General features: G+C 35.3%; 2 protein-coding genes across 5 annotated transcripts in view; both read left to right on the top strand.

Annotated features, from left to right (window-relative positions):
- Nucleotides 1-8,832, top strand: part of si:ch73-345f18.3 (uncharacterized) — a 9,931-nt gene extending 1,099 nt beyond the window's left edge. Inside the window, exons 2-6 of one of the 2 annotated variants that reach the window (XM_051135952.1) lie at nucleotides 2,433-2,591; nucleotides 3,708-3,774; nucleotides 5,843-5,875; nucleotides 5,985-6,203; nucleotides 7,819-8,832. In XM_051135952.1, the coding sequence (XP_050991909.1) occupies nucleotides 2,553-2,591; nucleotides 3,708-3,774; nucleotides 5,843-5,875; nucleotides 5,985-6,203; nucleotides 7,819-8,189 (729 nt within the window). In that variant the 5' untranslated portion in view covers nucleotides 2,433-2,552 and the 3' untranslated portion in view covers nucleotides 8,190-8,832. The remainder of the gene's footprint in view (nucleotides 1-2,432; nucleotides 2,592-3,707; nucleotides 3,775-5,842; nucleotides 5,876-5,984; nucleotides 6,204-7,818) is intronic. The other variant, XM_051135954.1, reaches the window with a different exon arrangement.
- Nucleotides 8,833-10,895: 2,063 nt separating this feature from the next.
- hycc1 (hyccin PI4KA lipid kinase complex subunit 1) overlaps nucleotides 10,896-25,495 on the top strand; it is a 59,631-nt gene continuing 45,031 nt past the window's right edge. For 2 of the 3 annotated variants that reach the window (XR_007829837.1, XM_051136976.1), the window contains exon 1: nucleotides 10,896-11,044. The gene's annotated coding sequence lies outside the window, so the exon portion shown is untranslated. Of the gene's footprint in view, nucleotides 11,045-18,545; nucleotides 18,776-25,495 lie in introns of those variants that run through there. The other variant, XM_051136977.1, reaches the window with a different exon arrangement.

Consider the following 25,495-nt stretch of genomic DNA (forward strand, 5'->3'; position numbering starts at 1 on the left):
TTAAATTTAATTATTTATTTGTCTATTTTTATTTATTTATTTTAATCCAGGTTTTACTATTTACATGTGTTTTAATTGTATTATTTATTTAGCTAGTTCAGATTTTAATATCATTAGTTCATTTTCCCACAAGACCCCTAATGAATATGTTGCCCAAAATGCTGTGTAGAGATTCCTCAGTAGTTTTGCACCATATTTGCATCTAGTCATCTGTTAATAAAGTCTCTAACAAAGCAAAATGCGAATTTAATATATCCGCCTTTTTTGGGCGCGGCTTTTTTAACGAATGTGCGAGGCTTCCGGTGTCATCAGCTTCCACATATGTTTAGCCCCACAAAACAACTCGTTGTTCTGTTTGATATTACAAACTGGTATTTCTTATCATATTATTGTAATGTATTGGCATAATCATAAACACACTAATTTGGAGCGCAAATAGATTTACCGTTCACTATACTTATTGTTCTAGTTAGCGTCTAACCGGAAGTCTCGCACACATGTATAGAAAATAGCTATTTCGCGATTTAAAAAGTAGATGGGCTATTAAAATAATCATGCTTAAATATATAATATTAATATCTGTGCACATAGTGCAATGTCTGAACACAATTACAGTCACTTTAATAATGTTAGGAGAGTATATGAGTTTGCAGAAGCATGTTTTCTGTTGTAAACGATTTAAGTGACTTATGAAGTCATTGGAAGATAAGCCTCATCTAATCGCGAGTGCTATTGTTGTATTTGACGTGTGATTGCTCTGGTTGGATGCGCGTCTCTTCGCCCACAGATAATGCACGTCTCATTCTTTTTCTCTCCATGTTTTCTGCTCAATTAGTAGCTAGTGAAGCGCTTTTTTCTCGTTTGTCAGCACAAACACCTGCATCCGGAGACGTCCCCCATCAATACCGCTTTATTCCCCAAACCTTCACTTATGCGTTCAGCAAACGGGCGCGCGGATGACAGCGAAATGATACGGTACCGGCGCAACGCGCGCGGGAAATCACAGTGCGCGCGGCCCACCCGCGCAGCGCGCCATTTCACAGCAGGTAGCGGCACATAAAGAAGGCAAATTACCAACAGCTGGTTAAGCTTTGTTTAGCTGCCTGCTTTTGTGTTTTCAAGCACTTGGCACTCAAAGTCAAAGACAAACCAGTGGCTGTGTCACAAAACCTAGTTGCTGCGCATTTTTAGCAACATACACACCAATTGAACTGCCTAACCAAGCAGCATCTTTGGTCTTGTGTCTCAAATCCAAGCTAGATGCCTACTTATACATCATCACCAAAGGAAACAGAATGACTTTTATTTTCATGCATATAACTATTAGTACCTTTGGCAGTGCATCAGGACCATGAAAATGATTTCAAAAAGTAAGCATGGAAATGTAATTTAATGCATATAGACCGAAACGTATTTAAAAAAATAATTAATAAATAAAAGTACAATAGCCTAATAATATAAGAAAAGATGAAATAAATTAATAAATAAATAAAAAGAAAGCAGGACGCATTAAAAGTGAGTCAATGGCGACCCCTAGAGGCCATTATAGAGAACTGATATTATATATAATGGGCTCTTTTCGGAAGACTATTAGCGTTATCGTATAATTATTATTTTTTAATTATTATACATGAATAGAAGTACAGCCTAATGCCGTTATTTTTGCATTCTTGTATGATTTATAATTTTATAATTTTAATAATTTTAATTAGTCTGTTCTTAAACTTTGAGTGTATGACAAACCATGTAATGAATTTCTCGATAGTTCAGTGAGTTTGGAAATATCGTTTTTGGCTATATATTCGTATTCGTATTTTGGCTATAATGGGCTCTTATTTGAAAAAACTATTACCATTACCGTACAATTAATTTTTTAATTATTATACATGAATAGAAATACAGCCTAATGCCGTTATTTTTACATTCTTGTATGATTTATAATTTTATAATTTTAATAATTTTAATTAGTCTGTTCTTAAACTTAAAATGAATGTATGATAAACCATGTAGTGAATTTCTCGATAGTTCAGTGAGTTTGGAAATATTGTATTTTGGCTATAATGGGCTCTTATTTGGAAGACTATTACCATTACCGTACAATTAATTTTTTAATTATTATACATGAATAGAAATACAGCCTAATGCCGTTATTTTTGCATTTTTATATGATTTATAATTTGATCATTTTAATTTTATAATTTAATTTGACTGTTCTTAAACTTAAACTAATGCTTAAACTTAAAATGAATGTATGACACACCATGTAATGCATTTCTCGGTAGTTCAACGAGTTTGGAAAGTTTTTTTTTTTTGCATATATAAATAATGTAAGATACATAATAGCTATAAAGCGCGTATCAGTAAAAGCAGACTGAGCTGAAAGACCAGGATGTACATTTACATGTACATTCATTTTTTTTTCTTTTCCGCAGGTGAAATGTTTTACAATAACGCACCTGTGTGTCATGTGATCACATGACTGACTGTACGTCATCGACGTCCAACTTTCATTTTAAGTGCTTTATGGGAATGAAAACTCCTGCGTTCTGAAAATGGGATGTTGTTTCTCCTCTCCCGATGAAGACGCTGAGGTAGGATGCTGTTTTATGCTTATTTGATTTTACAGGTGGATTAAAATAAAATAAAATAAAAAAAGTATTTCTTTAGCTAAGAAATCTCTGATTATAAGTAGGGCAGTTTATCAGATGCGTCTATCCCGGACAAAAGCATCGACGTTTATCGTTTTCACTGTTTTTAGACATGGGAAACGCAGATAATTTAGTATATGAAGTCATTTAAAAGGTCAATCTAGTAGATTTGTCATTTTGTTAGTCTGTTTTCACGCCTCAGTAGTTCAGAACACAAGCCTTTATCTCTCTGTAAAGTAGGTCATTCGTAGTTTGACAAGAAAGAAAAGTAAACATTACGCAAACTATGTGGAATTCTGTCTAATTGAATAGGTGATCACTGCTGTTTAGTATTTTGTGCATGTGTAATTACAGAAGTTTATTCAGGTAGAATGGTCTTTCTTTTCTTTTAGTTGTGAATTTGTTCTCTTTGAAGTCCGTTCAAAGCCAATGCAATATTTGTTGTAAGTTATGAGTTTTTCCACAGCACAGAAAAACGGCCAAGTAAATAAAAAAGAAAACACAATTATGAAAAAAACAAAAAAACATTAACGCTGGGGGCGTGTCCGCTGGCGGCGCTGAAACCACGCCCACTCGCGGGAACGCTGCGGCCTCTCTCAACTGTCAAACACAAATAAATGTAAATAAGGAGACTGAACTGTTAAATTATTGCAACCAGGTAATGTGCATTTACTTGACGAAGGCATAGCTAACTAGCAAACTGTAGGCTTTAGTAACTAACGGTAATAACTCGCGATTGAGCGGGCGAACCGCTGATGCTAATGCGCTCTAGTTATTAGCCTACAGTATTAGGGGAGTGGCTATGCTTGGTGGCTCCATTGCATCATCATGTCATGATTTCAGCCACGCCCCAAAAAATCCTGAACACAAAAATGGTAAAAAACAAAAACAAAAAACCTAAAAATCAGTACTACATAGTACACAATCTTTGTGATGTGTTTTCAGCAATACATTTGTAACATTTATAATGTGTTTAGAAACAATTCCTTAACTGCCTTTATATGGACTTTAAGTAGCCTATTATTTGGGGTTTTGACGTCACTTTTGCATCACTTACAGAGACAACATTTGCTTCAGTCCAACAACAAAAGACAAACTGAATCTGCAAGATCACCAGCAGCTAAAGGTATCTATCTATCTATCTATCTATCTATCTATCTATCTATCTATCTATCTATCTATCTACCTACCTACCTTACTGTCTGTCTGTCTATCTATCTATCATCTGTCTTTCTATATATCTATGTATCTATCTGTCTGTCTATCTATCTACCTTCCTGTCTGTCTGTCTGTCTATCTATCTATCTATCTATCTATCTGTGATCTATCTATATATCTATCTGTCTGTCTATGTATCTATCTGTCTATCTATCTATCTATCTATCTATCTATCTATCTATCTATCTATCTATCTATCTATCATCTGTCTTTCTATACATCTACGTATCTATCTGTCTGTCCATCTATCTATCTATCTATCTATCTATCTATCTATCTATCTATCTATCTATCTATCTGTCTGTCTATCTATCTATCTGTCTATCTATCTATCATCTATCTATATATCTATGTATCTATCTGTCTATCTATCTATCTATCTATCTATCTATCTATCTATCTATCATCTGTCTTTCTATACATCTACGTATCTATCTGTCTGTCCATCTATCTATCTATCTATCTATCTATCTATCTATCTATCTATCTATCTATCTGTCTATCTATCTATCATCTATCTATATATCTATGTATCTATCTGTCTGTCCATCTATGTATCTATCTGTCTATCTATCTATCTACCTACCTTCCTGTCTGTCTGTCTGTCTGTCTGTCTATCTATTCATCTATCTATCTATCTACCTACCTACCTACACTGTAAAAAATAAAAAACACAATTTGTTGAGTCAGCTTATAATAATTTGTTACCCTGCTGCCTTAAAATTTTAAGTTAATTCAACTCAAATATCTAAGTTGTCACTTAGTATACTTTAATAACTTTTTTTGAGTTGACTGAACTTAAAATTTTAAGGAAGCCAGGTTACAAATTATTTTAAGTTGACTCAACAAATTGTTTTTTACAGTGTACCTACCTACCTACCTTCCTGTCTGTCTGTCTGTCTGTCTGTCTGTCTGTCTATCTATCTAATCTGTTTTTCCTCTAGAAGATGTAACGTTAGACCAGAAAAAATGGCAGGTTTATTGCTCATTGTGTTGGTGTTCCCGGTAGAGACCTGCGTGGGACGGATTTTTCAGTCCCGCTCCCGCAAGATTCTGTCCCGCTCCCCAAAAAATATATATTATTTTCTCCCACTCCCACCCGCAGTATTCAAGTTTTGTCCCGCTCCCGCCCGCAAAAGCCCGCAGGTAAACATACAAGTAGTTTTATTTTCACCGCTTCTTCCCGCTACTCTGTTATTTGTTTCACTTGGTTTCCTTTTGAATATAAATAAAAAGGAAATGGAAAATAAACAAATGTTTCATTTTATTTGAGTTTAATTAAATGGAATGATGAACATGGACACGAACGAGGAGCTTTTCAGAACATAGAAATACAGTCAGAACAGTTAGAAATAGGCTAATAATTTTGCAATGAAAAAAAATAATAATAAACATTGATTTCTCAAGTGGTCAAACAGAAAAGCATTTGGCCTAATACTGCTTCAGAACGTGCGTTAGCCTTTTTTGCCTTCAGCAATGTCCAAACATTGAACATAAATTATCCTTATTTCTCAATAAATAAAAATAGGCCAAAACGACAGGGAAGTTTGGCCTTTCAAAACTGTGCATACATGATGCTTTAGACCTGAAGTTCCGGACTTGTGCCTGCTGTATGTGAGTATTTTGCTGCATTTGTCCCAGCTTGCAAAAGGAAGGTTCTTTCCATCACTGTCACATACTACCTTACCCCCCGCACCCGCATTCACCCATCAAATCTTGTCCCGCGCTGCACTCGGTGCGTTGGGTCCCGCGGTACTCCTGCGGGAGTGCAGGTCTCTAGTTCCCAGTCTCGATGAGCGTTTCACTGATGTTGCTGATACGTTCAACACACAGCAAGAACACTATGAAACGATGAAGAGCAAGCTTCAGGCTCTTGCAAGCCACTGCCACTGCTGTTCTGTTGTTCATTCATTGTACCATTCTTTCGTTTGTTCTAACAGTTTGTTCTAATGTTCATTTGTCTGTTGTTTAAACAGAATCTGCAAGACCACCACGACCAGCAGCTACTGGTAGGCCATCTATCTATCTATCTATCTATCTATCTACCTACCTACCTACCTACCTTCCTTCCTTCCTGTCTGTCTGTCTGTCTATCTATCTAATCTGTTTTTCCTCTAGCAGATGTAACGTTAGACCAGAAGAACGGCAGGTTTATTGCTCGTCGTGTTGGTGTTCCCGGTCTCGATGAGCGTTTCACTGACGTTGCTGATACGTTCAACACACAGCAAGAACACTATGAAACGATGAAGAACAAGCTTCAGACTCTTGCAAGCCGCTACCACTGCCCAAATAACGACAGTCTGTCTGAATGCCTGAAGAAAATCAAGGAAAATCATGGTAAGAGCTTCACACATGAGTCACGGCCTGCAGGGGGCACAGCCTGACTGAGCAATGACTCCACACAGCCACATATGAGGAGATATTCAAGCAAAACACTTCGTTTATAATTTAGCATTACAAACAGAGTCCATCTAGGATAAATAGGATAAGGATAAAAAAATCGGTTGTTTGCATCTCTGCTTTTTGTCATTCAAAATCTTGTTTTGGATGCATGCAATTTCAGTGGTGGCTTTTGATGTGTAGATATATAAATAACCATAAAAATGGTACTTTTTTTAAACTGTAGTCTCATATCCAGGCACAATGAAATCCAATACTTGTTTATTAATCATTTTGAGTGCTGATTCCAAAAACAGTGTCTGTGTTGCTCTAGCATGTCACACTTTCTGAGAAAATATTGCATTTCGTAACTCTTCTCGTCTTTTACTACCATTTGTAAGGTGTAGAAGTCTCATATTCCCCCTTTAATCAGCAGAAAAACACCACAAATACATGACTCCAGTCTAAATCTGAGCCAGATTATTGCTATTAGTTCAATTCTCAGCCCATTTTCACACGTAAGACATTGTTTAATGCATAATTCTGATTTCAAGGTTAGCATTATGGCCAGTGACAGAAGAAAATTCTACATCTGTGGGTGTTTTATTACATCCAGTTTATTTATTTTATTTTATACATTAAATTAAATATTTGAACCAGGGTTATTATAGTTAACTAAAACCAAAACCATAAAAAATCATTAATTAAAATAAAATAAATGTTAACTGAAATAATATATAGTTAAAAAAAAAAAACTTATTTTATTTTAGCTAATTAACCAGGTAACATTTGTCATTTTCATTTAGTTTGTTTTCATGTACTAAAATAACTAAAACCAAGATGGAAATAAAAATTCATAAAAACTGTATAGAGAATTAAAAATGAAAAAAAAAAAAAAAAAAAAACAAATACAAATGTCAAATACACACAACAAAATTACTAAAATATTAATATATATATATATATATATATATATAATGGGTATAAAAATGTAATAAAAACTATATGGAGAATTAAAAATGACAAAAAAACAAATAAAAATGTCAAATACACAACAAAATTACTAAAATATTAACTAAAAATAACATAAAAGCAGAAAATATAAAATGTAAAATATTACCTATAATATTATCTCAGCGATACTAAACACTAATTTGAATGTGTTTTTTACTCCTTTGCAGATTGAAAGTTAAATAACACATTTCAAATACTGTCATTACAATTCAAACATTTGAGTGATATTGTTATTTTTATTAATGCATTAAAACTATATATATATAATATATAGTTTAGAAAATATATATATAATTTGAAAAATCTTATTTTGTGAAAAAACTGTACGTAAGCATCATTGAATCGCTAATATTAGATCATTTTTTCAAAATGCATGGCTGTGTAATTTCAGTTTTTATATTAGATGTGTTCAGTACGATTATGCACTGAATTATTTATTGTAGTTATCATACCGGATGCTGAATCTGTATACCCTTCATTTCTAAACCACATCCTGCACAATTACTTCCATCTTTATCGAGTGCCCCCATCATTTTTGTGTCTCATTTCCCTCCACCAGAGCTCTGCCACATCAGTCTGGAGGTGAAAGGATACGACTTCATTCTGAAGGTGAGATCCGAGGCCGAAATCTCCAGCGAACTGAAGCGGACGCAGGAGAACGTCACCGAGCTGAGCCGAGCCACCAAATCCGTCATCTCTGTAAGCACTAAACTCCACGAGATGATCGACTGGCTCCTTAAGGCCGAGGACAGCATGATCAGTCAGATCGAAGCTGCTGAATCCAGACACCAGGAGCAGAAGAGGCTTCTGGACAACCTGAAGGAAAACCTCAAAGAGGCTCGAAGAGCCAAAGAACTGAGTCCGAAGTACAGGAAAGAGGCTGGAAATCTCCTCAATGAGGCTGCACAGCTGTCTGGGATCACACCATGAACTGAGTTTATCTCTTAATATTATGAAGGATTTTAAAATGTTAAACAGTGAGAAGAAGACTTATTATATCCCATAAGTGGGAAATTGCAGTGTTGCAGCTGCAAAAAACACAGTAGCTGTACAAATATACAATATACATAAAATTATATTAGAATTATATTATAACATGTATGTATTATAGTACATTAAACCTGACTAGAGCAGTAGCGCAAGTTGCCTAATGAATAATATTGTCTTGACTGATGAAGGACTATCGTATTTGTTTTTCAGTATTTAAATGTTATTAAAGATCCATAAATTTGTCCAATATAATCTTTTTTAAAATATGCATGGACATAATAAGAAAAAAATGTAGTGTCTTGATAATTATAAAACTCCCCTGTTTGAGAACAAACATTGGAAGACATAATGAAGGGATTTATTATTATTTGAGCTCTTTGGTGTATTTACTCATGTGTATTTTAGTTTCTGAAAGCACTTAATACTTCAGAATTGGCCTTGTACTGTGAAAAGGAGTATATATGAATACTGATCCTGAATCTTGAAAACTCTGCCTTTTTAACTGCCTTCTATGGCTTATATGTTGTGAATGAATAATAGAATTATTTTAGAATGATTGTTAAATAAACATTATTTAACCTTTTTTTGGGATTATTTTCTAAATGTTTTAAATATGTTGATGAATATCTTAAAACAGTTTTAATCATTAAATAGGATCATTGTCCTATATCACTGAAAAATAGGCTACTATTATACTACTTGTTTTGATTTTAATATTAATTAAAATATTAAAACAAAATGATGCAGTTCTTCGCCCCAAAGTCCCAAACTGAATCAAAAGATTCACAAACCCGCTCTGAAGTTCCGATCAAATGATTCGCGATACACACTTTAAACTAATAAATTGCAAAGTTCCGATTCGAATCAAATGATTTGCGATGCGTGCTTTAGGTTCTGATTTGATTTAAGTGATTAGCAAAGTTCCGATCTGAATCAAATGATTTGCGATACGCGCTTTGAAGTTCCGATTCAAAACAAATGAATTACAAAGTTCCGATCTGAATCAAATGATTCGCAAACCCGCTCTGAAGTTTCGATCTGAATCTTATGATTCGCGATTTGCGCTTTGAAGTTCCGATTCGAATCAAATGATTCGCGATACGTGCTTTAAAGTTCCGATTTGATTCAAATGATTAGCAAAGTTCCGATCTGAATCAAAGGATTCGCGATTCGCACTTTGAAGTTCCGATCTGAATCAAATGATTCGCGTTTTGCGCTTTGAAGTTCCGATTCGAATCAAATTATTCGCGATACGCACTTTGAAGTTTCAATCTTAATCAAATGATTCACGAACACGCTCCGAAGTTTCGATCTGAAATGATTCACGATAGGTGCTTTGAATATTCGATTCGAATCAAATGATTCGCGATACGCACTTTGAAGTTTCGATCTGAATCTTATGATTCGCGATTTGCGCTTTAAAGTTCCGATTCGAATCAAATGATTCGTGATACGTGCTTTAAAGTTACGATTTGATTCAAATGATTAGCAAAGTTCCGATCTGAATCAAAGGATTCGCGATTCGCACTTTGAAGTTCCGATCTGAATCAAATGATTCGCGATTCGCGTTTTGAAGTTCCGATTCGAATTAATTGATTCGCGATACGCACTTTGAAGTTTAAAGCTGAATCAAATGATTCGCGACACGTGCTTTAAAGTTCCGACCTGAATCAAATGATTCGCGAACCTGCTCCGAAGTTTCGATCTGAGTCAAATGATTCGCCATACGCACTTTGAAGTTTCGATCGCAATTAAAAGATTCACAAACCAGCGCCGAAGTTTCGATCTGAATCAAATGATTCGTGATACTCGTTTTGAAGTTCCGATTCAAAACAAATGAATTGCAAAGTTCTGATCTAAATAAAGGATTCGCGATTCGCACTTTAAATTTCCGACCTGAATCAAAATGATTTGCGATACGCGCTTTGAAGTTCCGATTAATTGCAAAGTTGCCATCTGAATGATTCGCGAACCCGGGCCGAAGTTCAGATTCGAATCAAATGATTCGAGATACTCATTTTGAAGTTTCGATCGCAATCAAATGATTCGCAAACCAGCTCCGAAGTTTCGATCTGAATTAAATTATTTGCGATACTCGTTTTGAAGTTCCGATTCAAAACAAATGAATTGCAAAGTTCAGATCTGAATCAAATGATTGATTCAAATTTCAATACTATACAGGGCAGATAGGGTGGATGCACATTGGGACGCAGGGTCTGATCTTTAAAGTTTCGATCTAATTTCAAATGATTCACAAACTCCGAAGATTCAATCTGAATCAAATGATTTTACGCCCCGGACCATAGTATTTGTTTGTGAGGAGCTGCAATGCTATTATTTTAAATTCTTTGTACAAGTTTTCACCCTGATTTGACTTATTTTTATGCATCTTTTGTTTTTAAATATTTTAACATTTAATTTATGTACTTATATAATCTAATTTAGCACACAAAACATGTCTGTTCCTTCATGAATTACGCATGACACATTACTGAATACATTTAACAGTAGTTACAACAGACGCAGTCTACCTCGCTAGTGGAAACCGTAAAGCCCCGCCTCCGATGTCATTTGATTGGCTGCTATTTGTGGACGCGGCTTTAGGTTTTATATCCTCCTCCGCCACTGGCTCCAGCCGCTGTCAATCAGAAATCCTAACTCGTTCCATGTTAGACTGAAGTGTGTGAAAGTACTGGTGAAGGACTCGCGTGTGTGCAGTTATTTCGGCGCGTTAATGGACTAACCGAGACAGAAACAAGACGAGCGGGAGAAAAGCCGTGCTTATAGCATGATAAGTGAGTATCTGTTTAAAAAACATCCTTTATAAGAGCTCTAAATGAGTCTAGTGTACATTCGCCGATGGCGTGGCGGTTCATCTCATGTGTCTGACTAAACAAACTGAGCTTATAAAGCATCTCTGATGATCGAACTCATTCATGTGTGTCTTTGCAAACTTCATATGAGGAAGAACATATGTGGACATGTTAGATGAGAAGGGTTGATGAAGAACAAACATTGGTTTTGGTGTTTTAAGCAGTTGACAACGCAGTTGTGCACTAGCTGTCATTGCTGAAGTGCATGTACATATGTGTTTCTAAGTGTATGTACGTATGTGCATGGGTTTGTATGACTATGCGTGTGTTTAAATGCTAGTTTGTATCTATTCATGCATGCTTGCATGCTTATATGTGTTTATGCATGAGTATTAGTGTCTGCATGCTTGTGCATAAGTGCTTGATGGTGCGCGTGCATGCTCATGCAAGGTTTTCTGTGTAATATGCTTGAGTATAAATATGAGTGCATGCATGCATATATTGGTATTTGTATTTAGAGAGCATGCATGTGGTGTTTGAGTATTTATTTATATTCACACAGTGTGGATGCATGGATGTATGTGAGCCTTATGGGTTTTTGAGTATTAGTGCATGCATTCTGTAAGTGTCTTAAGTTGTGTAATGCCAGTCAGTCACACGGTTCACCTTCCTCCCAGTCACTGCATGACAGATGATCAGCTTGTTTTTAAAAGACCAAGTTTATAAAAGGAAATGACCTCTGTCATGAGAGAAGCCTCTCGTGAAGCGATAAGATTTGTGCACAACGAGCAGAAAATCACAGTTGTGTCCGCTCATTATCTGACAGCCGATTAGATGCGTGCAGATGTGGCTGGTGTCCTTCTGGCAGCTGTTCAGATGTTATTATGGCATGTTTTCATCATGCATAGGTTCTCAGCCAATCTCAGCCCCTAGTCTCAGATTGCATGATCATAGTTTGGTAATTTATCATCTGATGCATTTGTGCATGGAAAAGAGCTGGTTGGAATCACTGTATTTGGGCAGATTTGCAAGGTTTGATGCAAAGAGGCACTTAAGTAGACTAGAAGTCTACAGTTCTGTCTGTGAAAAGAGTTGAGATGTTTTAATTGCATCTTCTGTGTTTTATGTTGTTGAATATTAATGTCAAATTTTCCAATGTTTGTGTTTTTGTAATGTTAATTTTCCGATTAACCCCCTCAGAAGAGTTCTCAGATGAAATGAACTCTTTAAAGAGTCTCGTCTTGTATAGGTGGGCGATTCTTGGCCAGAATAAGCTGTAAACTGCTCCAGACTTTGTGGAAAGTCAGAAGTATATCAGTGCGTCACTGGCGTTTCTCTAGCGCGGGCCTTGAGGGAGTGATACCGATCGTCGGTTTCTTTTACACTGTTATCATTCTGGTCTGTGAGGTTTGGATTTTCCTCACTGAGCGGTGATGTGTGCTCACGTCTGACCTTTAAATGGCACTTTATTACGACTGTATGCACACCAACGCTTATTAACGTGTGAGCGATGTGTCGTCTGCGCTGGGATGTTTCATTACCGTCAGTGTAACAGTGGATGTCCACTCTCTGCTCTACATGCGTAACCCACAGGCAGTTCATTAATCTGTGATTTAAATCAATACCATACAGTCTGAAGAGACAGGAAGTACAAATATGCAAATGTGAGTGTAATTGGCACTGACAGTGTCTCCGGCGTCCTCGGGGTCCGGCGCTTTAGAGCACGAACGCGGAGCTGTCATTAAGAATAAGAGCTTTATAAGTCATTGCAGATTTGACAAGACGCTCACGGCTCTGAGAAAATGTGAGATTTGTGCTGCCTCTTATCAGCAGCCTTATTAAAATTGAGATTTTTTTTTTCTTCCTTCAAGTGCCACCGACGGCTCAATTTCTCATCTACGATTTGGTTAATAACTTTTCAGCTAAGTGGCCTAGAAATAATATATTTTTTTCCTCTTCTAATTAAATGCACACTGGGATTGCAATTTCCGCTGTACATGCTCCATCTGATCGTGCTCAAACTTGGGTCAGATAAATTTAAGAGAACGCTAGTCAAGTATTGTTATAATTAAAAGCTTTTTGATATACTAAACTGTAATATGAATGCTAAGGTGCCAAATAGGAAGTAGCTCTGTGTTTTCAAATAGTTTTGCATATTTAAATGACTTTTGCCTTTGTCTACCTGCCTTAGGTTTCCAGCCAATGGAATACTATTATTTTTATCATTTTTAAAACACATTTCTGCCATTTTTAGCTGTTTTTTGCCACTTCTCCTTGTCTGGTCTTCATCAAAATTGGTGCACATTATCTTCAGACATTTCCTCAATAAAATCATAACTTGGCTTTTTGGTGTTTGACACCGTTCTCCATAAATGTAACAAATTTGCTTGCAAAGACAGGAAGTGAGGTGGTATTACTGCAACACTTTTGCATATTGACACAAAATTTAAGCACATTTGCCACAGTTCTTTGAGAATATCATGTACATTTGATAACAGCACCAACTAGGGCTGCACGATTAATCGCACGATATTGTGAGGCGCGCTTGGTCAGTGAAGCAGCTGGAGCGGCAATTAATACACAGAGCCGTAAATCACTGACAAGCTACGCCAAATCGCGCTCATAATCGAATGCGATTCATCTGCGATTATGAGCGCGATTTGGCGTAGCTTGTCAGTGTTTTACGGCTCTGTGTATTAACTGCCGCTCCAGCTGAATGCACGTGATGGAGCTTTACTACTAATCAAAGTACCGGCTTCACTGACCAAGCGCGCCTTACAATATCGTGCGATTAATCGTGCAGCCCTAGCACCAACTACTGGTCAAATATCATTAGGGATGAAACGATACCACTTTTTTACAAACCGATACGAGTATTTTCATTTGTGTACTTGCCGATACTGAGTACCGATACCGATACTTGATACTTCTTAGATTTGGTTTCAATGAAAGTGCAATTATTTTGGAGGGAGGTTTTATTTTTTGCCTATAGTAAGGATGAATACAAAAATCTTTAACAGAAGGCTATTCCAAGCCAAAAATATACACATCCTTTTAGTTTTAACAAAAAAAGGCAATGTCATGTAAACATAACCAGATAAAGGAAATGAAAAGTGCTGCATAGTTAACACACCCAACTTAACAAAAAAGGGAGCAGAACTATTACTCATTAGCATTCAGTTACACAAAGTCTCAAAACAGCCTCCTGCTTTTAAGTACACAAACGTTCACTTAAACTATGTGGCACTGTTCTACTATTAAACAAATAAACACACTATGTTGTTAAATGACTATTAACAAACAATGTTGCAAGAATATGTATAATGTTTGTTGGTTAACTTCATTTATCAAATAGGTACAGTCAACCCAAAATTTATTCGGATACCTTTTCTCACATTATCAGACATTTTTCACATTATTATAAACTGTGTCCTACACCCACTAAATAATTGTCTGAATAATTTTTGGTTTGACTATATATCCCTTAGTTATTTTAACACTTAATTTTGCACATTAAAATATGTTTTGTTACTTTCACTGTTCAATTTTTTTATTTTTTTTTTTATGATACATCATCTTTAATTTAATAGCATTAAACTGCTCCATTGCAGCGGCTCATACTGTAATCACGTGTTTTGTTGTAATAATGCAGGGAACCACTCGTTATGAATCTCCTAACCCTGATATTTTCAGAAATATAAGTTGCATTTTTTTTTCATCTGAAACATGCTGTTATTTGGGCTATAATCTAAAGAGACTCAAATAATGCAGAAACACTCATGAAGCCAGCAAAACATGCGCAACGCGCTCAAGTACAGTACAGCCTAGCGCATTTCACACAGACTGCTAGTTTCACTTTCGTCGTACAGTCGTGTCTGCTTAAGGTTGAAAATAAATTATGTTTATAGTTTAAAAATACCATTTAAATGTGAATCGTGCATGTTCTGCATGTCTCTGTTTTAATGAATGGAGCAGACGTGCGGTTTTGTTTACTACACACACTGAAGCGTGTGTGACGCTCGCGGTGATTTCAGCATTTCACCGTTCCATTTTAGGAAAACTAGCGTCATATCATATACAGAAATGTAAAGGTAGACACTGCAACAATCAAAATAAAGTCTGGTTTAACTTGAAGACATTGTGCCAGAAATATATTACTACTATTACTATTACTATTACTAAAATGAAACAAACATTATTTTTTATGGTAAAATCACAAATAATTTCTTCCATGTTTTAATATTAATGGTAAATTCCCATTTGTTTGCCAAAAAAAAAGTTTTCAAAATTTCGATATGTAAAAAATACATGGAATTAATGTTTTATGCCTTCATTTGATAATCAGAACATTTTAAATACACAATACCGAATTTCTGAGGTTAAACAACCTTTCATAAGGCTATTTTAAGAATAAATTTGAATAAAGTATGTATGCATTCAAATAATTAAAACATGCTAAAACACAGAATTTGATAACAATACAAAATAGGAAAAAAAAAAAAAACATTGCTTAGGGCCCTAAACATGTAATTTTTGTTAAACCTTCAGTAAACTGATGTGAAATTGTATAAGTTTTATGATTTTAATTAGGGATGTCCCGATCCGATACTGATATCGGAAATAGGTCCGATATCAGCCCAAAAAAACTCTATCGGATTATATCGGACTGCGTTAAAAATCTCCGATATAAGCAGTCCGTTCTGCTCTAAACTCCGTTACAGCTATTCTATCCAGCAGCGTCCAGAGCCAGCGTGCAAAGCCCACATGATCACAACACTGCTTGCTATTGAAGTAGCAAAGAAAAAGAGCGATGTCGGCCGTGTGGCAGTATTTTTCATTAAAGTCCGAAAAAGACAGTGTGGCTCAGTGCCACACTTGTCATGCACAAGTTTCCCGTGGTGGAACAGAACCGGGAAAGTTTAATACGTCCAACCTCATCGCGCATTTAAAGCAGCATCACAAAACTCTGCATGAGGACTTTCGCAAGACCTCTGAGTTAAAGAAACAATCCTCTGGCAACTTCAAGCAACCAACGCTGCCTGAAACCCTCGCAAAGTGTGACAAATTCCCAAGAGATAGCAAAAAGGCATTAACCTTAACAGAAAAGATATGCCAGTTTATTGTGCTCGATGACCAGCCACTGTCAGTGGTGAGTAATATCGGGTTTAAACGCTTAATTGAACACCTCGAGCCTCGCTACGTTATGCCCAGCCGCCACTACATTGTCGACAAAACCATACCCCAGATGCATAAAGAAGTTAAAGAGTGTATTGCTGTGCATCTGGATAAAGCAAGTGCTGTTAGCTTCACCACTGACATCTGGAGCTCTGAGCACTGTCCGCTATCTTTATTGAGTCTGACTGCGCACTGGATAGACGCTGACTTTACTTTGCAGAGAGCAGTTTTACATGCACGCGAGTTCAGAGGTTCACACACAGCTATATTTATATTTATTTTATATAGTTATATTTATTTTGTTTGCACTATTTTTTGTGGATAGTAAATGCAACGATCTCATTCTTTCGGGCAGTGTGTGTGAAATTGAAACTTTGGACACTCAACCTTTAGCAGTTGGTCAATTAACAATATTTTTTTTTTCTTATGTTCCTGCTCTCAGCTGTTCCTACCATGTGCTGACGGTAAAAAATAAATAACTGAAGTGACCTTTAATTAGTATTTTGCACTTTAAAAATATATTTTTGTTTATTCAATTAAGATATTTTACAGGGTCTTAATATTTATTCTTTAATTCTTTTTTATATATTCTTATATAAAAGGTTCACATTTATGCAACCAATAGTTAATAAATTGGTAGTTTTTTTCCATACTTACTGTTGCTGACTTTTGTTCTCAGTTTGATCTAGCCGTTCATACATTCCACACAACGAAATAGGTAAAAGTATTCATGATTTGTGCTGATTATTGTATCGGATTTGTATCGGTATCGGTTAGTACTGAAGGCTGCAATATCGGTATCGTATCGGAAGTTAAAACGTTGTATCGGGACATCCCTAATTTTAATTAATTAGACATGCTCTTTGGTTAATAAAATTTAATTTAACATTAAAAAGTAGTTGAGAAAAATTAAAACGGAATTTGAAAAAAAAAATAAAACTGAATTTGGGAAAAAATAAAACGGATTTCATAGTTTGGTGCAGAAACATAACAAACTTGTTGGCAAAGGCACCAACCAGAAAATGTGGTTGCATTTTGCCATTTTGCATATTGACACAAAAATGTAGACACTTTTTTTCACAAGGAATACTTTGCCACAATTCCTTGTGATTATCTTGTAAATTTGATGACAGCACCAACTAGTCAGATATTATGTGTTTATTGTACTTTTCCGAGATTCACCATTGGGGTGAATTATGATATTTTACTTGGCAAACATTCAGCGTGATTACAATATCACAGCAATAACTGTCATTGTCCAATCTTCATCAAAATTGGTGCAGGTCATCTTCAGACCTGTCCTCACTAAAATCACAAATTGGGTTTTTGGTGTTTAACTCTATTCTCCAGAAACATGACGAACACCCTGGCAAAGACACTAAAGAAGAAGTAAGATTGTATTTCAGCAACAATTTTCCTATTGATGCAAAAAAATTAACCTCTTTGCCACAATTCCTTGAGAATATCATGTGAATTTAATGGTTTGATGGTCAAATATCATAAATTATTTTTAGACTTTTCCTAAATTAACCACAAGAGTGAATTATGCCATTGTGCTTGGCCAAGCACAGTGATTACAATCATTGTACCACAGAAATAAACCACCTTTCCAAATAGTCATCAAAATTGGTGCAGATCATCCTCAGACCCTTCCACACAAAGATCACATATTGAGTTTTTGGTGTTTGACACTGTTCTCCAGAAACATAACAAACCTTCTGGTAAAGACGGCAAACAGAAAGTGGGGTTGTATTTCAGGAAAACATTTGCATATTGACACACAAATTTGTATGTATCTTTGCTACAGTTCCTTGAGAATATCATGTAAATTTGATGACAGCAGCACCTACTGGTCAGATATTATAAATTATTTTTTACTTTTTCTAGATTCACCCCCAGGTTGAATTATGACATTGTGCTTGGCCACAAACAGCAATAACCATAAAACTTGAACAATGCCTTCTACAGACAATTACAAGTTTGCTTTAACAGTTTAGATTTGTGTATCTGCTTGGTGTAGTATGCAAATGTTTACTAATTACTTGACTTAGTAGTAACAGCTGGTAAGCAACAAAACCAACATTACACACAAAGAGTCTTTGGCTTGAACTGAAACCACTCGCTGTGGGAAATGAATGCCTGCTTGATGGTGTTTCCCACTTTCAGAGGATGTTGTGTTGTAATTAGTTTCTGCTTTTAGTTTAAATGAGCAAAAACTGGAAGTGAAATGTTGCAGGGTTGCTTAAGTCATGACGTCGCCCGTACGTTTAGTCACATGCGTTAGGTGTGGTGTTTTATGCGTTGTTATTGCTTCTGTTCGTGATTGTCTTGCTTGTCTCACGGTGTTTATGACAGGACTCATTTGTTCTGATATTACTCAGACGGCTGTGTCGTGTGTGAGTTGCATAATTCTCTAAATGGCGTCTGGAGTCCAGCAGCATTAGTGTTTCATAAAAGGTGTGATTATATTTTCTGCTAAAGCTGGATATTTTACATCTGTCAGACTGAATCTCACACAGGGACAGGAACGTCTCGAGGGTGAGTCAAACTAATATTTTCACACTTTCTTTAAGTAATTCTGGCAACAATTTTAGTTTCATTTGAACTGTTGGTGTTTTGAGGCATATGCGTGTTCTGTTAATCAACCAAGCAGGTATAAATATCATCTGATGCTAATACTCTCAATACTCTCAATCAATTCCTTTCATGCAGTCTATCTAGCAGCTCTTTTCCAGTTTACAGTGGAAGTCAATGGTAACCAAAACTCTCGGCCGCTATCTTCCAAGACTTCTGAAGTCATAAAATAGACTAAAATGATGTTGTCAATCACTAATCTTTCAGTTTTGTGTGAACTGTTCCTTTAAGGTGGTTAATTAAGCTGGTCTGGGTTTGATAGAGTGCAGGTTAGCTGAACCCATTCTGCCGCTCGTGCCCTGAGTAACCCACTTCTCTCTTTTGTTGACTGTCCATTAGTGAGGTACTTTGTCTAAGTAGAATAAAAAGCTTTTCTAAATGGCAGTGAAAATAATCAATATCCTTTTATCCTTCTCCTGACGTTCAAGACGGACCAGCCTCACCTGAGCGTGCGTCACGACACCTCCAGATGAAACGCATTGCGGATAGTCACCAAAAGATGCATGAAACAAAGGAAACATGCATGTATTTAACCTTAAAACATATAAAAGTCTAGGTGATGGCTTGGATGCATTGCAGAATTGGTGGAAATCCTGTAGCTTGATGTTTTGCGTCAATGCATTTGAGAAAAGGGAGTCATTTTGAAGGTTTTCAGACCCTTCAAGAACCGCCTGACACGTGTTGCATGCAAAAACTGCTTTTTTTTGTTTGGCTTTACTTGATTTCTAAAAGTCAGGCTGCTTTTTGTGTTAGTTGTGAGGTTCATGACAATCAATTTTTGAAGCTGTTTTGAAGGATATATTGTTTTGTTTGACACTGTAGAAAGTAAACAAGATATCCTTGAGCACACCTGCATGTCCTGTTGTGCTCAGAGAGACTGAAAGTCGTGACAAAGCGTTGAAAAGAGCAGTGTGCGAATCGTTTGTGTGTGTATGAGTGGGGCAAAAGTGAAGTGGTGCTTTCAGAATTGGCTACTTGAGTTGTTTGTTTTGCAAGGTCTCAGGGAATTCATGTATAGTATAGTATAGTATAGTATAGTATAGTGTAGTTGGGGTCTAAACAGTCTTTCAGTAGCGTAGCCGACCGATATTATGTATATTTTATGTTTATATGTTGTGTTGCCTAAAAAGATTGATTTTTAGTTTTTTGTGTTTTTATTTATTTATTTATTTATTTTTTTTAATTATTAATTCACACATAATAGCATAGATTTTTGTCAGTTTATTCGGAACATATATGAAAATAATTATTGGCCTTTTTTTTTTTTATATATAATTCTTATATGAGCCATTCTACAGAATTTAAGAAGCATTTAAATATTCAAATCTTAGATGTTTATTAAGAACATTCTATTATCTATTGAAACCCACAATAATATTTAAAATATTAGTAAGCTTAATAAATGTATATATTAATTATATTTTTTTATATATATATATATATATATATATGTAATATAATATATATATATATATATATATGAGTCTTTAAAGAAATCTCTTATGCTCATCAAGGCTGCATTTATTTGATTAAAAATATAGAAAAAAAAACAGTAATATTGCAAAATGTTTTTACAATATAAAATAATGTTTTTTATTTTAACATACTTTAAAATAGAATTTATTCCTGTGATGAAAAGCTGAATTTTTATCAGCTGTTACTCCAGTCTTAAGTGTCACATGATCCTTCAAAAATCATTCTAATATGCGGATTTATTATTAGAATGATACATTTTGGATAATATCAACAGTTGTGCTGCCAAATATTTTTTGGAACCTGTGATTTTTATTTATTTATTTTTTTTTCAGGATTCTTTCAGGAATAACAAGTTTAAAAAGTACAGTGTTTATCCAAAATATAAATATTTTATAACAATGTAAATTATTTATTATTAACTTTTAATAAACTTTTAATTATTAACTTAATACATCCTTGGTGAATAAAAGTATTAATTTCTTAAAAAAAAAAAAGAAAGAAACAATAAAAATGTACTGACCCCAAACTTTTGAACGGTAGTGTATATATATTTTATGAAGCTTATGTAAAAAAAATAAAACAAATGCATTTTTTTATATCACTACTGAAACAGACTGATTTTAACTACACCCATACATTTATAATTAGCAAATATTAATAACACACTTTTTTGAGAGTTATTCCATAACATTTAGTTTTTATGTGTACCACTGTTTAGAACTGTGCTAGCTAACCATGTGCTAATTAGCCTCTTTGAGCTAGCTTCAGAAGTATCTAAAATTATCTGCCAAAACATTTGGTGGAATTTCTGTAGTGGCATCTTTTTTTTTATGTGTGTGTTATCCCATGAATGGTGTTATGATGAACCAAACATGTCATCATTGTTTCAGTAGTGACAAAAGGGAACACACAATCCTCACATTTGGGGGAAACAAACAACATTTTAGTACAGTTATGCGACATTATTTACAGATAATAACTCATCCCCTTGTCATCTTAGATGTTCCTGCTTTTCTTTCTTCAGTCGGTAAGAAATTATGTTACTTGAGGAAAACATTTCAGGAATGTTCTCCATATAATGGACTTCAGTGGTGCCCTCAAGCTTGAACTTCCAAAATGTAGTTTAAATGCAGCTTCAAAGGCTCTAAATGATGCCAGCCGAGGAAGAAGAGTCTTATCTAGCGAAACGATTGGTCATTTTAGAAAAAATTGACAACTTATATACTTTTTAACCTGAAATGCTCATCTTGTCTCGGCGATGCGCATGCGTAGTCTGTGTAATCCGGTTCAAGACAGTTAGGGTATGTCGAAAAACTCTCATCTCATTTTCTTCCCCATCTTGTTTCCTTCTTCAACTTCAAAATCGCCCTACATCGCTGTTTTTTTTTTTTTTTTTTTTTTTTTTTTTTGTTGTTGTAAAGGGAGTTCGATGTTCTTTGCATGTTCACTGTAACATGTAAACACTGGGTTGGTACTTCTGCAGTGATGTAGGACAATTGTGAAGTTGGGGAAGAAAATGAGATGAGAGTTTTTCGACATACCCTAACTATATTGACTGTATTGAACCGTGAAAAAATGGAGTTCCTGTAGACTTAGACAAGATGAGCGCTTGAGGTTAAAAAGTATATAAATTGTCTTTTTTTTTCGAAAATAACTGATCGTTTTGCTAGATAAGTCCCTTCTTCCTCGTCTGGGATTGGCCTGTTAAATATGAGTTCACATTTGCATTGGGTTGCCAACTTCACAAAAGAAAAATAAAGGACAATTGTGATTCCTTATAGGAAAATAAGGGACAGAATAAGACATGCTCAAAATATTTGTACTGTGCACATAGTGCATATCATTTCCTTGTCTGCATTTACAAATGTCATATAGAAAACAACTGAACATCTATGAAACATCAGTCAATAAAGCATTTTTGAACTTTAAAATTGTGAACTAATGTTATCGCAACCATGCAATGGATGAAAATGCGTATTTTTCAGTTAAAGAGAACTTCGAGTGTAGACTGCCCGATAATGAGGACCAAGAATATGCTTGAATTTAAAATGTTAAAAAAGTCTTTTTCTTTATTTAAAGGAGAAGTCCACTTTCAGGACAACAATTTACAAATAATGTACTCACCTCCTTGCCAAGATGTTCATGTCTTTCTGTCTTCAGTCATAAAGAAATTATGTTTTTTGAGCAAAACATTTCAGGAATTTTCTCCATATAATGGACTTGATTGGTGCCCTGAATTTGAACTTCCAAAATGTAGTTTAAATGCAGCTTCAAAAGGCTCTAAATGATCCCAGACGAGGAAGAAGGGTCTTATCTAGCGAAACGATCGGTCACTTTTTTTGGAAAATAAAATTTATATACTTTAAGCACAAAAGCTTGTGTAGCACAGGCTCTGGGATGCGCGTCTACAACGCTACGAATCACGTCTAAGTTCATCATCTTTGTACTGAGTACGGCGAAAAACTCCATCTTATTTTCTCCTACAACTTTAGAATCGCCCAACAACGTTGTACCTTTTGGTTTGTAAACAGTGTTTGACCCTACTTGCACTTTCTTAGTCTTTGTGCGTTCGCTTTGTAAACACTGGGTCTGTAGATCCGCCTACGTTCGGCGTGACCTTTCAACGTGATTCAATAGTATGTTGTGAACGCATATCTCAGAGCCTGTGCTACACCAGCTTTTGTGCTTAAAATGTATACAAATTTGTATTTCCTGAAAAAAATGACTGATCGTTTCTCTAGATAAGACCCTTCTTCTTCAGCTGGGATTGTTTAGAGCCTTTTGAAGCTGCATTTAAACTACATTTTGGAAGTTCAAGCTTGAGGGCACCATAGAAGTCCATTATATGGAGAACGTTCTTGAAATGTTTTCCTCAAGAAACACAATTTCTTATCGACTGATGAAAGATGGAAGTGATGGAAGTGAACTAATCCTTTAAAATTCTGTAATGTGATGTGGTCACTTCCGAAACATGGGATGTTTTGTCAAATATAAAGTATACTAAATTATCAACTAAGATGTTATGATGGTGTTTGTTTCAATGAAGGGCTGCACAAAAATCATAATTGTCGATTATTCTCTTGAAATTGTAATAGACCCTTTTTTTCAATGGTCATCATCATCATAAATCCTTGAACTTTTTTTCATATTTTGATTTTTAAAAAATATATGCACATTTATAACACTATACTTTGTATTATATAACCGTTTCATCAAGTTACAAAAAACAAGTTAACACTAATGCGAGGGTGTTTCTAATATCACGTCTATGGGTGGGACAGGAAATTTGACATTGTTCTTTGTTCTGACTGCCGATATCAGTCTCTCTCAGTTTTTTCCTTTGATTGAAAGTCATGAAAATGCTAACGTGGAGTTTTTCTTTTGTTATTTGAGCAAATGTGAATGCAAAAAATATATTTGTGGTACTCTCCCATTCACTGCTCTCGGATTTTACCCGACTATAAAGACTTCAGCTACGAGAAACCCGGAAATGTGAGAAAGGTCCATTGCGATTTATTAATTACGATGATCACAATTTACATTGAAGGTTGTTTCGAATAGCTTTATACCATTGTTTAAAGGGGTCATCGGATGCAAACTTCACTTTTTTTCATGTTGTTTGAACATTAATGTGTGTTGGCAGTGTATGTACAAATCTACCCTATAATGATAAAAATCCATGCAGTGGTTTTTAATTCATCTGTAAAAATAATATCCGCTTTTTCAAATTGAGCCGTTCTCAGATGCCTGTCGTTGTGGCATCACACCCACAGAGGCCGCTCCCACAATAGTTGATTGACATGAGCGTCTTACCTCAGATCAGCTGAAACAGTCCAGTAACTTTCCTTGTTTTGATGCCGGAGCAGGGATGTAAGTTAGACAAGAATATCTCTGATTGAGCGATTGAGGTGTTGTGTTGCTGGATGTAATAATGAACATAGTGGTCGTCATTTACTCCCGACATCTGAGCCGCTGAAGATGCAGTAGATTAAGTTTGTTTGTGAATGGAATGCGCCTCCAGATCTACATATATCCGTCTATGTTCACGTGAATCATTCATGATTCAGCTTCACTTACAGCAGAAGTGAGTGTAAGCGTTTTTTATGAATCTTTGCAATCGTCTTTCCTTATAACGTGGTAGTTAGGAAGTTCAGCGGCTAAATGCGTCAAAGTAAACAGGCTCGTCACTCCACAGAGAGAAGAGAGGGGCGGGGCGAGCAGAGCTCATTTGCATTTAAAGCAGCCTCGACCAGAACAGGATGATTTTTGCAGAACTGATTTTGACAAGGTAAAAAGGGTGTTGTTTTACAAAACCACTGAGAATTTTTAACCAAAGTATATTATAGACTTTTCATTAAAAATCATATCAACTTGTGGAAAATGGGCATCCGATGACCCCTTTAAATTGTTACTGTGTTTCAGTAGTGACAAATTTGTGGAGAAGACAAATATTCCAAAACTTTCTGAAAAAACAATATGATAATTAACTGCACAATTACTGGAAATGTGTACCTTGGATATGGCATACAAAATTTTTGACATTTCAGCTCTGACTTTGGACCAGTTCTGTATAATGACCCATATATTATTATATTAACTTTATATTTTTTATTATATTATAGTTATTATAAGTGCTGTCATTCAAAATCATGTGTTCTGTCAGAATGTTTTTTTTTTATCTCTTCTGCTCACCAAGGCTGTATTTATTTGTTAAAAAATATAGTAAAAAACTAAAATTGTAAAATATTTTTACAATTTAAAATGCATGTTTGTTACGTGATTGTATGTTAAAATGTAATTTATTTCTGTGATCAAAGGTGAATTTTCAGCATCATTACTGTAGTCTTCAGTGTCACATGATCCTTCAGAAATCATTCTAGTATTATGATTTTTGGCTAAAGAAACATTTCTGAGTATCATCAATGATTTAAACAGTTATGCCGCCCAATATTTTTGTGTAAACGGTGATGCATTTTATTTTTCAGGATTCAAAGGGGAATAGAAAGTTCAGAAGAACTAGATGCATGTGTGAATTAAACAAGAGTGCATAAATGATGTCAAACTTAAGTTAAAGCTACTTAAACCTCACTAATTGACTAGTCAGTGCGGCACAAAACTCCCGATGCTCCCTTTTTATTTTTCATCACT

This window comes from Labeo rohita, chromosome 19 (genome assembly GCF_022985175.1).
Source record: "Labeo rohita strain BAU-BD-2019 chromosome 19, IGBB_LRoh.1.0, whole genome shotgun sequence".
Lineage (NCBI taxonomy): Eukaryota > Metazoa > Chordata > Actinopteri > Cypriniformes > Cyprinidae > Labeo > Labeo rohita.